The sequence below is a fragment of the Centruroides sculpturatus genome, unplaced genomic scaffold (assembly GCF_000671375.1).
Source record: "Centruroides sculpturatus isolate CEXI.00-Female unplaced genomic scaffold, Cexi_2.0 scaffold319, whole genome shotgun sequence".
In the NCBI taxonomy this organism is placed as follows: Eukaryota; Metazoa; Arthropoda; class Arachnida; order Scorpiones; family Buthidae; genus Centruroides; species Centruroides sculpturatus.
This window is the reverse complement of record NW_019384636.1, coordinates 230,227-246,008: the sequence shown is the minus strand read 5'-3', so window position 1 is coordinate 246,008 and position 15,782 is coordinate 230,227. Positions and strand designations below refer to the sequence as shown.

General features: G+C 33.2%; 1 protein-coding gene across 1 annotated transcript in view; it reads right to left on the bottom strand.

The window, feature by feature from the left end:
• The window catches only part of LOC111625863, a 35,357-nt gene that overhangs the window by 7,162 nt on the left and 12,413 nt on the right, over positions 1-15,782 (bottom strand). The window contains exon 3 of the mRNA XM_023369102.1: positions 4,412-4,472. Coding sequence (XP_023224870.1) covers positions 4,412-4,472 — 61 coding nt within the window. The remainder of the gene's footprint in view (positions 1-4,411; positions 4,473-15,782) is intronic.

Here is a 15,782-nt window from a genome sequence, read left to right as displayed (position 1 = left end):
GGCCCTCTGGTGGCGCAAGAAGACGGATTTTATAAAATAAAAAGCAGTTGAAACTGCATTTTTATGAATAAAAATTTGACAAACTATTTATCGTTTTATGACGAGTAAAATTTTTTCGTCGCTTTCGCGGCTTTTAAGTAATGCATAAACCTTCGAAACATGAGGCCCTTTGGACCGCGAGGTGTAGGCGGTGGCCCACGTTGCCCATGCCTTACGCAGCCCTTGGTCATAGAAATGATGTAATTTGAATATAAATTATTTATAAATACGTATGTCAAGTTATATTTTTATTACTACGTAAAATATATTTAAGAGTTTACGCCCACTGTGCTGGGTGAGATGTTGAAACAAAAAAAGTTATGCATTCCATCACGTACATAAACAGTGTCGTAATTCGCCAAGTGCAAATCAGCAAACTCATAAAATTTTTGTTTATTTTGAACAATCCGGATAATCGAAAATTCAGATAATGGAGGTCCGGATAATGGAGGTTCTACTGTAATGTAATAAGTTTTTAGAGAGAAAATTTTTAAATTTCAACATGTAATATTGGTATAAGGATAAATCATTTAATAACAGTTATTTTACCCTTTCAACATTTTTATATCTTTATATAAATTAGTTAAAAATTGAAAAATAAATTCCATTGCATTGATACTATTAAATAAATGGAAAAAACTGAGTATTTCTTTCCATATTTTATCTGTAAAACATTATTATTTAGATGAAATCATGGCCACAAAAATTTACATAATTTGTTGACGAGACTGTCTTGTCTATAAAATCATGTTTCTGTCAATGGCTGGACACATGAGGTATGAAGGAATACATTTCAGGAGTTAAATTTGGCACAGAGTATCTGTGCCAAATTTATCTCCTGCACAAATCATGTGCAAATAAAAAAAATTAGACTTGTAGATAGTCAAGGAACCAAGAACCAAGTCAAAATATAATACAAAATGGCGACACTGTTTCTACAAACAGGCACTAGTGCGAGATTAACTCATGAATTGCTTGTTGGGAACTTCAAAATGCAAATGTTGCAAAATCAAATTTTGACAAACATGTGACACACATTACATGTGTAGTCTCTTTCTTTCTTGTTTCGCCATCCTGCAAAATGACGAGAGCAACATTGGGACAATTTGGGTACAAATGTCTTCCCACTTACCGCAGCCAAGAACAGGCCCATGACAATGCAAAATGTTGTAACCATGGTGGCAATGAAGCCCGTCGTAATCTATGCCAGGATCCCAAGTACTGGTGTTGGCTTTTCCTCATTGGTTAGTGCTCATATTTCTCTTTTCCTTAGAAAACGATGCGCAGTTGAGACTTAGTCTCATCCCAAAAATGGCTTTGCTGTTTTACTTGTTTATAGGATAATATTACTTCTGTTTTATATCAAAAATGCAATCATAATAATGATACAAAATTTTTAAATGAATTATTTTTATATAAAACTTTATAATATAGTTAAGTTTTCTTTTTTCATTTGTAAACTATTATTAATTATTATAAAATGGCAAAAACCTTAATTTCAAAGGTAGTCAGGAGTTTTTTTTAAAAAAAAAAAATTGTAAATGCTAATAACAAGTAAAATCTTCATTAAGTCTGACATCTCTTGAGATATAACACAACCCTCTTGTATCTCTTCAACAACCTTTAACCATCAAAATTTAATAATATCAATACACCTTAACAACAAGCTACTATGAGGTCAGCCGATTAGGGTGAGATTTTTCGACAGCTGAGCGGTCAATTCTGACGTGTGGGCACAGAATGACTTTCTGAGACAGGTTTACCATATAAAACCGTTTATTAAACATAGGAATTTTCCTTACAAATTCCTTGATGGACGAGGTGGCACCACAAAGCGCGCGGATAAAGTCCGAAATAAAGTTAAAAAAATTCTGTTTTCATTACTTGTGGATGGATGCTGCCGGTGAAATACTCTGTAGGCCCCGGGGCATTGATCACGGCTTTCGGCGGCTTCTCGTTGGACGAACTGACGAATCTGTAGATTGCTAGGAGGCACCCAGAGAATGATCCTTCCACGATGTTCTTTTCTTTTCCAAATATCTGGAGCACGCACGTCCAGGAGAAGAAACACTATGCATCCAAGCACGAAGAACCTTTGTCCCTTGAGTCGCACGGTTTTATAGATTTCTTAATCATAGTCGCCTCTCCATTGGTCTCTCATTGTCACCTGGTGACAATTCGATACCTAATGAAGGGCGCAGGAGAGGTCAACGTTTCGACTGAATATGATTCCTCTCTCTCGTCGTGTTTTCCTCGAATTTATCCGTTTCCATTGTTTAACTAATTTACCGAAAAAAACAATTGCATTGTTCAATCGAGACACCTAATCCGTTTCCTTAGCGTCTGAAAAGGAGCTCTTTATTTTCAATTGACACCCCTCATTCGGACCTCTCAGTCAACCTCTGTTCGGATCCTCACACTACTATGCCAAATTTTGTTTTGTAATCATTACCCTGTCAACAAAATAGATGCCAATACACATACACACAAACACACAGATATAAACACATATACATGCACAAACATCCATGAAATCTTTTTCTGTTTTTAGCACACTCCGCTATAATGGTGACATGCTTATGTTAGGACTTATGTTAGTGCTTATGTTGAGCATTTAACACTTATGTTATCTCCCTTTACCATTTTGTTTTATGTAATTTTTATTAGACATAAAAAACTGGCACACAAACTGGAAATATATACTAAAACAACCACTTCACGCCTAAATGCTAATTCCAGCAAATGAACAACAAAAAAATTTTAATGTTCAAACATTTTTGGCCGTCTTTCAGAGGGCCTCTGAAAGACGGCCAAAAATGTTTGAACATTAAAATTTTTTTGTTGTTCATTTGCTGGAATTAGCATTTAGGCGTGAAGTGGTTGTTTTAGAAATTTTTATTATTTCCGGTGTGGATTTATCTCTATTTGCATGTTATTATTGTACTTATGCTAGTTTAAATTTATTTAACATTGTATTCCAAAATAGATTTTTCATTTTAAATATATAGTGTTCCTTTTTTAAAAAAAATTTAATTGTTCTAAAGCTGTATTCTTCTACCTAAGGATGACATCGATAGAAATGTTGAAAGTGCTTGTATTAATAAAAAGTGTTTTAACACTGATAGACAGTAATGTTTTAGTATTTTAATAGAAGTTCAGTTATCTGTATGACAATAAATTAATATTAATTTTGAAATCATTAAAATTCTACAATATATAGTAAAAAATCTGATTATTAGACTTAAAATAATAATTTAATGATTAAGCTGAAATTTTCAAAACTTGTAGAAAACTTGTAGACCTATGAATTCCAGTTGCTCAGTCTATCTGTCTTTTCTTAATCTTGAGAACAGAGTGAGCTAGATGAAAGTTGAGATCAGATATGGAAAGCTTAACAGCAGGAAACCCAATTAACCAGTGGTGATATTCAGCGGGTTCGCACAGGTTCGGCCGAACCCGTTGTTAACATTTTCAAAGTTTTCCGAACCTTGTTAAACACGTGTAACATTTCTCAATGGTTTTGATTCTTTTAAAAAATATATTAAAATATACGTATTACTCTGTAACACTAGTAAACTAGAGCCTTCCGATGCACCATTTGAGCGAAAAAAAATTGTTAAGGAAAAATTTTCTGTTAGCGAACCCTTTGTTATATATTTCAAATATCACCACTGCAATTAACTATATATGAACTTCCAGTTTAAACCAGAAGTCATGTTATTTCAATTCAAAAATTTTCTCCTAAACAGAGTTAGATAGATGACTAGTATGACTATTGTTAACAGAAAAAGTATGATGTACAGAGGCAAGACACTATTAAACTTGAGAACATTGTGACAAAATTTGCAGCCCAGCATTGTGGCATGTCACAATAAATAATAGCTTGTCTGCTATTAACTGTAAATGAAGATTAACTATTAACTAGAATTTTTAATAATATAAAATAATATAAAATTGTAAATTAATTATATTAAATACCATGATTTGATTAAAATATAATTTTTCTAGCAAAATTTTGTCATCTAGATAGATGCATAGTAAATAGCCAATCTAATGTTTTAAAAGTTTTACATTCAAACTTTGAAACAGATCTCCACAATTTATGATGAATGTATTAGTGGAAATGTTCCCTTATTCTTTTCCTATATTAGCTGAACCTACTCAGGTCAAGTACACCCATAATGAACAAAACTGTATCTGATCATACAACGCCCATGTACTGCTTCCTTGTATTAACTAATCAATCAATCATTATTATTTTATTTTTATAATTACATCATTAATGTAATTTATAATCATCCTTAATTAACAATAAAAACTATTGTAATACATACAATATATGTATAGAATATATATTATAATGAATAATTACTTTGTGTGTGTTCATATACAGCCACGTTATTCCAGATATACTGACACTTATTGTTAGATTCCTAAGAAAACAAAACACACATTTTTAATTATTAATGAATACAAAATTAAACCTATATTAATAACAACAAGTCAACATTAATATTATTTTATTAAATTCATAATAGTTACATTTTAAGCAAATTTTAATTAGGACTTTCAAATAATGTAATAATTTCAGGTTTTTCCAAAATGAATCTACCAAACCAAATTTCAAATAGCTTTTATATATAAAGTATGATATAGAAAATATTTCTGTTAAATAATTTTTGTTTTTCAAGAAAGCAGAGAAGTGTACAGTATATGTTATGGTTTTTTGGAGAGAGATTAATGTTCAAAAATTCTAGGAATGCATCAAAAAGTCGAAATTATTAAGTAGATTTATCAAAAAATTTGACAATTTTGAAATTCTCTGATTCCCAATTTGAGACCTATACCTTTCATTTTTGATCAACAAGATCATCTTATAATTTATAAATTACAAAGACCCCATTGAAAATTCAAAAATATTAAATTTCCTGAAATTTTTTACTCTTGGGAACAGCTTTTCAGGAGTTGAAAAGCCTAGTTGTTAGAATATAATAAAATGTATTTATCACTTTTCAAAATAATCACCCTAAACTTGAATACACTTTCACCAACAGTTTTTCCAATTCAGGAAACATTTGGAGAAATCAGGGGCCATATTCTGGTCACTGTCTCTCGTCTTTCACAAGCTGGTCACTGATTGACTAATCCAAATGATTAGCCAATCAGCGACCAGCTTGTGAGAGACGAGAAACCAGAGACAGTGACCAGAATATGGTCCCAGCTTCTTTCAGAAATTGAATAGTTTTTTGAATTTGTCTTGTATGAGTTCTATTGACTTCTTTTGACATTGGAACTGCTGTTCTGCAACTGTCATATTTCTCTGATCTAGCTCCTAATAACTTTTTTATTTATCCAAAGTTAAAAAAGAAATTTTAAAAGTAAACAGTTTGAATTCCTTTTATAGATTTTACAACTACATCAATTTCATTTCTAAATAAAAGTAACCAATAATGGACAGTTTATCTAAGAGATACTTAATTAAAAGCCCATAACCCGAGATATCTCAGGCAAGTTACATAGCTTTACATAAAACACGGTCCTTAAGGGGAGTTTTGAAAAAAATTTTTTTTGAAATTTTGGAATGTTTTTTAAGTCCCCAAATTTTTTCAAAATTTTTTGCCCATGCAAAAAAATTTTATCGCGATTTTAATTAGCCTTTGATAAGGCTCGATTATGGTTTAATTGTTTTTTAATGGGAGTTTTTTATCAAATTTAATTAATCATTCTAAAGTTGTAGTGCACGGATTTGACTTTGGTAAAGTTATTTAAAGCTGCTTTCTGATGTCAAAAACGACCTCCAATAGTTTTTAAATTTTTTTAATTAATATATTTTATTTTATATAAATTTAATTAATTAGGGGGGATCGGAAATCACAATAAAATTTTTAATTTTTTAAAAATATAGGCCTAGTTAGTATTCACCCTACTTTAAACCCTTGTCCTCCCGAGACGTCTATGAGAATGCCCCGGGAAATCCAACTCCAGCTGTTCTCAAGATCATCCAGCTGTGTAAACAATGACTCATTGGTGTTAAATTTCGCAGAAAGGCGAGACAAAGGAACTTAAACTTCAAAGCTTTTTCTTCAAAATAAACACATTTCTTTTGTTTTTTTTTCAGTTTTAAGTATTTTTTATGTTTAATTAAATTAATATAAAAAATGTCAATGTCCTTAAGGGGTTAATTGATCTCTTATTTAAAAAACAAATGTACTAGTATTATAGTTACATTTCTTCAAATTATTCATAATGTTACTTATAAGCTCTTAAATCATTCATGTCAAACTTAATTGTGCTCTATTATGTTTTATGATTTTAATAAACAAATCTGATTTTAAAAAATATTTAAATAAAAAACATCTGAAAATAATATTGCCTTTTTCTAAAATTTATTTTTGAGGCAATATAAAGCAATTTTAGTATTAAATTTTAGACAAATATAAAATAGACAAATTTTAGTAATTAAAATTTGTCTATTTCCATGCAATCATCAAAGCTTTTGAATGAATATGTAATTTTTAAGCCAAATTTTATCTTCCAAATATGGGTAACTAGAGGTAAAATCTGATCTGAGACTTTATTTGCATAAATTTTTTACATTCGGAAACAATCTGAAGAAATTCTACAATAAACAAAATTGCAAGTTGTCTTGGATCATCAGTATAGCTTTCTTAGATCTAATATTGAAATCTTAGATAGCATATGATACTTTACAATCTAGCTACAAAAGAATCAATCTGACTGACATATAATCAAACCAAGTTTGTCAGTGACCTTTATATGTCAGTTTCCTTGTCCATGTTACATCATTTACACAGTTTATCTTTGTAATAGATATATTATCTATGTATTTAATAAAATTTCCTTTTCAAATTTTCTTATAAGCAGCTCATTTCTGCAGTTAGGCTTCTTATGATTATATGAATTAACTTTATATACACTATCTGTCCAAAAGTATCTGGACACCCTCCTAAAGAAGTGGATCTGGTAGGTGATGGTCTCTGATGTGTAACCGAAAGGTATAAAAGTGTTGGTAGTGGTTTGTCAGGTCATATTTATGCATTTGTGAGACAACGAGTAAGTCAAAGGAGCTTAATGACTTTGATCATGGCATTATAGTGGGATGCCACCTTTGTGGGAAATCATTTCGTGAAATTTCGGACATTCTACAGAAACCAAATCCACTGTGGGTGATGTAATTTGAAGTGAAAACATCAAGGCAGTGAAGTGGTAAAATGACGTGGCAGGCCGAACAAAATTAGTGAATGCAGCCATAGAACTCTGAAAAGGGTAGTGAAACAAAATCACACATCCTCGTTGGTTGAAATCACTCAGGAGTTCCAAAGATCATCAGGCATTAGTGTTAGCACCAGGACTGTTCATCAAGAGTTAAAAACCTGAGATTCCATGGTTGTGCAGCCGCTCACAAGCCAAACATCACTCTCCAGAATGTGAAGCAATGGTGCAAAGCTCACCGTCATTGGACTGTGGACATGTGGAAAAGTGTTCTTTGGAATAATATCATAAAGTACTCAGCAAATCACTATACATATACATATACTTAACACCTTATTCTTGCCGAGAAATATAATTTATTTCAAACAAACAAACGTTTTCAGCCTGATTCACAGGCCATCTTCAGGTTTAGAATACATTTGAATTAAAATTCCATCAATGGAATACAAAATTCAAATTCAAAATTAAATAAGGTACAATTAAAACAAAATATTAAATAACCAACATAAAACAAAAATAAAAATATAAAAACAAAAAATATATAAAAATGCAACAAATGAATATATAAGTATTAATAAATGCAATTACTAAGACATTCAATAAAACTACTATATTGATTGGTTAGAGCCCTTATTAAACTTCTTAACCATAAACTTCCATGCAGAGGGAAGACTTTCTGCGTCCCTCGCATTTAGACAGCCTTCTTGTAATCTACTCCTATAAATCTGCAACTTTTCCGCTGTCAACGCCAAAGATGGAGAAGATAAAGGATTTATGATGGTCGCCTCATTCCATTTGACTATAGCTCCTGGTGCTTGTGCCATTTGGGACAAAATTGTTGCATTAGACCCCTTTCTGATATTATAACTATGTTCCTTGATTCTAAGCCCTAAACTTCTAAATAGAAGTACCAGAAAAGATCAAGAAGCTTCTAAAAAAAGGCCCAAATTTTGTTCCAGTGGAGGCCATGAATTGGGAAACCTCAGTACAGGAAATTGAAAGGGGCATTGTTGGGCTAGACGATTTAGAAAAAGAGTACTTCAGATGGAAAGCAGTCCTTAACAACAGACAGAGGGACCGAAAGCAAGATATTGGAAGTAGTGACATCCGGCTCACTAAGAATTGGTTAAAGCAGAATGATTTGGTGTTGACTAGGGCAGATAAAAGTAAACAACTAGTCATCATGAAAAGGCGTACGTATAACGAAGCACTAATGGATTACATCGAAAAGACAGAGTGTGAAAAGATCAACAGCAATTTTATTGGAAGCTTGGATAGAAGGGTCAGGAAGCTAGAGGTCTCTAAACTTTCCAAAGCTTTGCCTTTTCTCAAGAAATGCAGGAACCCTAGACCTGGAACACCTAGGTTATTTGCTTTCGCTAAGGTGCATAAAACCGGTAAAGAAATAAGACCGGTTGTAGAGAAATGCAGAGGTCCCACGTTTGTGTTAGAAAAGAAGTTGCATGAGTATTTATCCTCTCAGCTAGACACAGATACTCTAGTTGCACTTGATCCTATGAAGGTGGTTAAGGATCTGCAAAATATAGCATTAATGGAAGATGAAGTTGCAACTGTTTTCGACTATGAAAGCATGTATCCGTCAGTAAAGATAGAATCGTGCGAGGAGGCGCTATTGGATTTCTTATACTGTAATAACTCGGAATTGCTTAGTTATACTGAAGAAGTAGAGAGTTTGACTAGTTTGGTCTGCCGTGAATCTTGTTTCGCTTTTAATGGACAGATCTACAGACAGAGAAGAGGGGTCCCTATGGGAAGCCCGCTCTCAGGGATCCTATGCGAATTGGTAGTTAGGAGACTGGAAAGAAGAATTTTTCATGGTTTTAAGGAGGATATCATGTATTTTAGCAGATACGTTGATGACCTACTTATATTATGGAGAAATAACAGCAGAATTAAGGATTTTTTGGATAAGATCAATGATAACAATGATGGCCTTACTTTAAGATTGGAGCAGAAGAGTTCCTTGAATCTGCATTTTCTCGACATCGATATTACATTCAAAAAAGGCCACCTGTCCACTAGCGTTTTTATTAAACCATCCCACAGCCCATTGTATATTCCCTCCCAATCCAAGGATCCGTATAAATATAAAATTGCAGCTTTCAGAGCTTTAATAAGAAGGGCATTTTTATATTGTGAAAGAGTACAAGACAGGAGGAAAGAAATAAATAGAATAATAAACGTAGCCAAGACCCTAGGTTACCAAAAAAGTACAATTCTGGGAATAATTAGGAAATATGAAGCCAACATCAAGAAAGGGTGTTTTAAAAATGCTCCCAATAGAATCGTAAAATTTACATATAATGAAAGTATGAATACAGTCATGAAAGAGATTGCACACAGAAAAGGTTCGAGGATGCTTATAAAAAGGGCCCCTAATTTATACAAAATCCTCAGGAATGATAAAGATGATATAAGGTCAGAAGAGAAAGCAGGGGTTTATAAAATTCCGTATGAGAACATGCAATTGGGCGTTAAAAAAGACTACATTGGAGTAACCACTAGAAGTTTAGGGCTTAGAATCAAGGAGCATAGTTATAATATCAGAAAGGGGTCTAATGCAACAATTTTGTCCCAAATGGCACAAGCACCAGGAGCTATAGTCAAATGGAATGAGGCGACCATCATAAATCCTTTATCTTCTCCATCTTTGGCGTTGACAGCGGAAAAGTTGCAGATTTATAGGAGTAGATTACAAGAAGGCTGTCTAAATGCGAGGGACGCAGAAAGTCTTCCCTCTGCATGGAAGTTTATGGTTAAGAAGTTTAATAAGGGCTCTAACCAATCAATATAGTAGTTTTATTGAATGTCTTAGTAATTGCATTTATTAATACTTATATATTCATTTGTTGCATTTTTATATATTTTTTGTTTTTATATTTTTATTTTTGTTTTATGTTGGTTATTTAATATTTTGTTTTAATTGTACCTTATTTAATTTTGAATTTGAATTTTGTATTCCATTGATGGAATTTTAATTCAAATGTATTCTAAACCTGAAGATGGCCTGTGAATCAGACTGAAAACGTTTGTTTGTTTCAAATAAATTATATTTCTCGGCAAGAATAAGGTGTTAAGTATATGTATATGTTCTTTGGAATGATGAATCTCGCTTTACAATCTGGCAGTCCAATGGAGGTATCTGGGTTTGGTGGATTCCCAGCGAGCGCTTCTTATATGACTGCATTGTATCGACTGTAAAGTTTGGTGGTGGCAGCATTGTGTTGTGGGGGGTATTTTTCATGGTTTGGCCTGGGTCCCTTAGTTCCTGTGGTTGGAAACATGAACTCTAAGATGTATGTGGACATTCTGGACAATGCTGCTCTCCCAACTCTATGGCAATATTTTGGGGAAGGCCCATTTCTCTTCCAGCAGGATAACTGCTCCATTCACACAGCAAACTTGCGCAGGCATGGTTTGATGAAATGGGTGTTCAAAAACTGGACCAGCCTTCTCAGATCCCCGATCTAAATCCCATAGAACACCTTTGGTACGAATTAAGACACAGATTATGTAGCCAGCCACATCGACCATCCTCACTGCCAGCACTCACTTCAGCTGTGATTGACGCCTGAAAGTCAATTCTGATGGCCACCTATCAAAAACTAGTGAAAAGTCTCCCCAGACGTGTGCAGGCTGTCATCAATGCGAAAGGAGGACCAACATCATATTAATACAGTAGACCCCCTATAACGCAGTTCCTATAACGGAGATTCCTATAACGTGGTGAAAAAATTGCGACAGTATTCGTATAAATACGCTAAAAGGTACTCATAAAACATTGTCGCCGACTCGTGTCATGACAGGATTGGTCGAATCTGGACCAATAGTGGACGAGCAGCCAAACTACTTTCTGCCGTCCAGCACCACGCTACTAAGAGTTTAGGCGGGTAAGTTGAGTTTACTATCTTCTGTACAGTATGTAAATTAAGTAACGTAAGTCTAATACAGTACAGTAATTTTATACATTTCTTATTCAACGGCCATTAAAATTATTTATATTAATGATATCTCCAAAGTTCAATGAATTTTTCGCAGAAAAATAACTTATCAGAAATTGCGGCCAACATTTGGTGTGCTGCTCTGCGACAAAAACAAGCTTAAGCAATGGCAACGTCAAACGGTGTACACTCGGTAAGCAAGCCTACAATTTTTTGTTTATTGCATAGTTTATACGGATTATTCCCAAAAAATTATACGTGTTTTGGAAATGTTGAGTCAAATTAGTCTAGAATTGATTAATTTTATGGAAGAAAACTTTTCAGACAGCCGTAGTCCATAAACTTCACATGTGTCGGGCTGCGATTGGCTCATGTATTTAAGGATTCCTGCAACGTGAAATTCGTATAACGTGGTATCTAAGCGTTATAGGTACAGTGACCATACGTCCTTTATTTAAGAGGCCAGTCCTTTATTTCACTGCTCTGTCCTTTAACTTTATTTATTTTCTAAAATAAACATTTTGTCCTTTATTTTGTAATGTTCATGCAAAGTTTAAAAAAAATTTTTTTAATAATATATTGAATAAGTTTGTTTTGTATACGCCATCATGACCAGTGTTGCATTGCTACATAGAGCGCAATAGTGCAGTGTGTCGCCAACCAAATGGCCCACTGACAGTACCATGGGTTTCTTCCTATTGTTATTAGAAAAGTGGTTTTAGCATTAGAAAAATCAGAAAATATACAAGCCAAAAATGCAATGATGCTGTGTACACATTTTATCAAACGTGCATAGATTATCTAAATAATTGGGACATGTTTTTTTATTGAAATAGAGGTGTTTGAATGGATCACATTATGCGAAATCCCTTTGTGGGCAAAAGTAGAGATAAGCTATATCTTTATTTCGAATCATTGGTCCGTAAATATACTCGATGGTGAATTATTTGATGAAGTTTCATGTGTAAAAAAATATGTCACAAACGAAAAGATCGAAGAATGATGACAGAATAGGTGCCCTGCCATCAAAGGTGGATTGAGATTTTTGAACATTTTACAGCAAAAGAAATTGTTTTCAAAAACATTTGTAAAATCGTAGAATTTTGTCTCCTTGGATCTAATGCCCCCGTTGAATGAATATTTTTATTGGTGAATAACAGATGGACGAATGAAAAAACTGATTTAAAAGTAAGCACATTAGAAGCATGTATTTCCATCAAATACAACTTTCAAATGAACTGTATGGAATTTTATGACTTTAAAGCGTGAAACGGCGCTATAAAAAATTAATTCTACTCAAAAGTATCAAAATTAATGTTATTTAAATTTTTTACAATGTGTGTATGTGTAATAATTGAAATTGTTTAAAATTTTAATGTATGCATTGTTGTATGCTACTATTTTCGTAATAAATGTTATAAACTTATGAGATATTTTTTGATTTTCTTCGATATGTCCTTTATTTTCCCCCAAAAAATATGGTCACTGTAGTTATAGGGGGTCTACTGTATATGCCTCAGGACTCTCCGAGTCCATACCACTGGGTGTCCGGATACTTTTGGCCAGATAGTGTATACAGTGAACTTGCATTAATACTAATCACTAGGGAAACAGTAGTCAGTTTGCTTTATTATCAATGTCATGATCAAGGTTGTATAATTTTTGGAGTTAAGGATTACTAGACAATTAAAGTCTCTAAATTATAATATTATGAATTAATTTACTAAATAAATATTATCATAAAGTACTCAGCAAATCACCAAACATATAAATAACACCTTATCTTTGCCGAGAAATATATTTATTTCAAAAAACAAGCATTTTCAGTCTGATTTACAGGCCATCATCAGGTTGAAAATGAAATTGGAATTAAAGCATTCCACTAATAGAATACAAAATTCAAATTAAAAACCAAATAAGCAACGGAATAACATAAAAAATAAATAAAATTTAAAAATTAAATAACCAACAGACTAACAAAAATAAAAATAAAAAATATGTACATAGAAGTATTAAGAAATACAATTACTAACACCTCTAATAAAATTACTGTTTTAACTGGTTAGAGTTCTTAGTAAATTTTTTAACCATAAACTTCCGTGCAGAGGGAGGACTTTCGGCATCCCTCGCATTCAAACAGCCTTCTTTTAGTTTACTCCTATAAATCTGAATCTTTTCAGCAGTCATCGCCAAAGATGGGGGAAGATAAAGGTTTGATGATGGCTGCCTCATTCCATTTGACTAAAGAGCCTTGTGTTTGCAAAACCTGAATTTCAGCTGGTTTGGCTTGCCTCAAAGTCTATCTGAATAGCAAAAAACAGAAAATTTGGATTATTGAATGAACTCGTTAACTTAGAAAACACCATATATAATGAGGACAAGAGAAACTAGTCAATGTTAATAAGAGGGTTGTCAACCTAACTGAAGCTGTCCATAGGAATTCTATCAATACTAGTAATTATGAGATGAAATTAAAATAGATTATACACAAACAAATTAGTAGAAATACCAAGAAAAATCTTATTGCTTTCCACGTATGGGACCAAATAGAAGTACCGGCAAGGATCAAGGAGTTTCTAAAAAAAGGCCCAAATTTTGTCCCAGCAGATGCTATGAATTGGGAAACCTCCATACAGGAAATTGAAAGGGGCATTGTTGGGCTAGATGCTTTAGAAAAGAAGTACTGTAAGGTCTCTTTTTATGCGGATTATTTTTATGCGATTTTGAAGTTGTGCGGTTTGTATTTCATCCAAAAATTTCTTGGGCAAACATACGTATAGGCTTGTTTAGGAAGCCCGCGTATAGACAGTCTCCAAAAATCGTGGAACGCTCAAAGCTCACTCCATTTGTTCCACTGACATATAACGTTTATGGATGTAAAGGACAGCTAGATCTACCTTAATCACTTTAGTTCCTAGCAATTTTTGATATAAATGTAATTAAACATAAAAAATACTTAAAACTGAAAAAAACGAAACAAATGTGTTAATTTTGAAGAAAAAGCTTCAAAGTTTAACTTCCTTTGTCTCGCCCTTCTGTGAAATTTAACACCGATGAGTCATTGTTTACACATCTGGATGACCTTGAACACAGCTGGAGTTGGATTTCCCAGGGCATTCTCATAGACGTCGCGAGAGGACAAGGGTTTAAAGTAGGGTGAACACTAGCTGGCCGTATATTTTTAAATATTTTTTTAAAATTTGGAGACTTAAAAAACATTCCAAAAATTCAAAAAAAAAAAAATTTCAAAAAGCCTTAAGGACCGTGTTTTATTTAACACTATGTAACCTGCCAGAGTTAACTCAAGCGAGGAACTAAAGGGGTTTTAATTAACTCTTCACATCCAGATGTCAGTGATTTGTTTTTAGACTGAGCTTTTGCAATTCGGGGATTCCCCTTGTACATGATACTTACCATCGACAAGTCACTATTACATCATTCTGAGTTTCGCATTAAAAGGTATAAACTGTAATTTTATGCGGTTTTAAGTTAATTTTAACTCATTGTTTTGGTTTTATGCGATTTTACAAAATTACGGAACGTATCCCTACTTTTTCAAGGCAAGTAAAGCCTTTTTTTATGCGAATTTTTTATATGCACTTTTCTGTAGAACGTATCCACTGCATAAAACGAGACCTTACAGTTCTTCACATAGAAAGCAGTCATTAACAACAGGAAGAGAAACCAAATGGGAGGTATTAGAAGCAGTGACATCCAACTCACTAAGGATTGGTTAAAGCACAATGATTTGGTGTTGACTAGGGCTGACAAAAGTAAGCAATTGGTTATCATGAAAAGGCTTACTTACAACAAAGTACTACTGGATTACATCGAAAAGACAGAATGTGAAAATGTCAAAAGCAAGATAATTGGAAGTTTGGATAGAAGAGTTAGGAAACTAGAGGTTCTTTAATTAATTAATTAAACTTTCCACAGTTTTGCCTTTTCTCAAAAAATGCAGGAAACCTAGACCTGGAACACCTAGATTGTTTGCTTTTGCTAAGGTACACAAAGCCGGTAAAGAAATAAGACAAGTTGTAGAGAAATGCAGGAGACTCACATTTATATTAGAAAAGAAGTTACATGAATATTTATCCTCGCAGCTGGACACGGATACTCTAGTTGCACGTGATCCTATGAATGTTGTCAAAGATCTACAAAATATTTTGTTAATGGAAGATGAAGTTGCAACTGTTTTCGACTATGAAAACATTTATCCTTCAGTAAAGATAGAATCATGTGTGGAGGCACTTTTGAATTTCTTATACAGCAAGAGCTCAGAGTTGCTTAGTTACACCAACAAAGTAGAGGAACTGGCTAGATTGGTATGCCATGAATCTTGTTTCACTTTTAATGGACAGATTTACAGGCAGAGAAGAGGGGTCCCTATGGGAAGCCCGCTCTCAGGGATCCTGTGTGAATTGGTAGTTAGGAGGCTAGAAAGAAGAATTTGTCACAATTTCAAGGAGGATGTCATTTATTTTAGCAGATATGTTGATGACCTACTTATAATATGGAAAAATAACAGGATTAAGGATTTTATGGTTA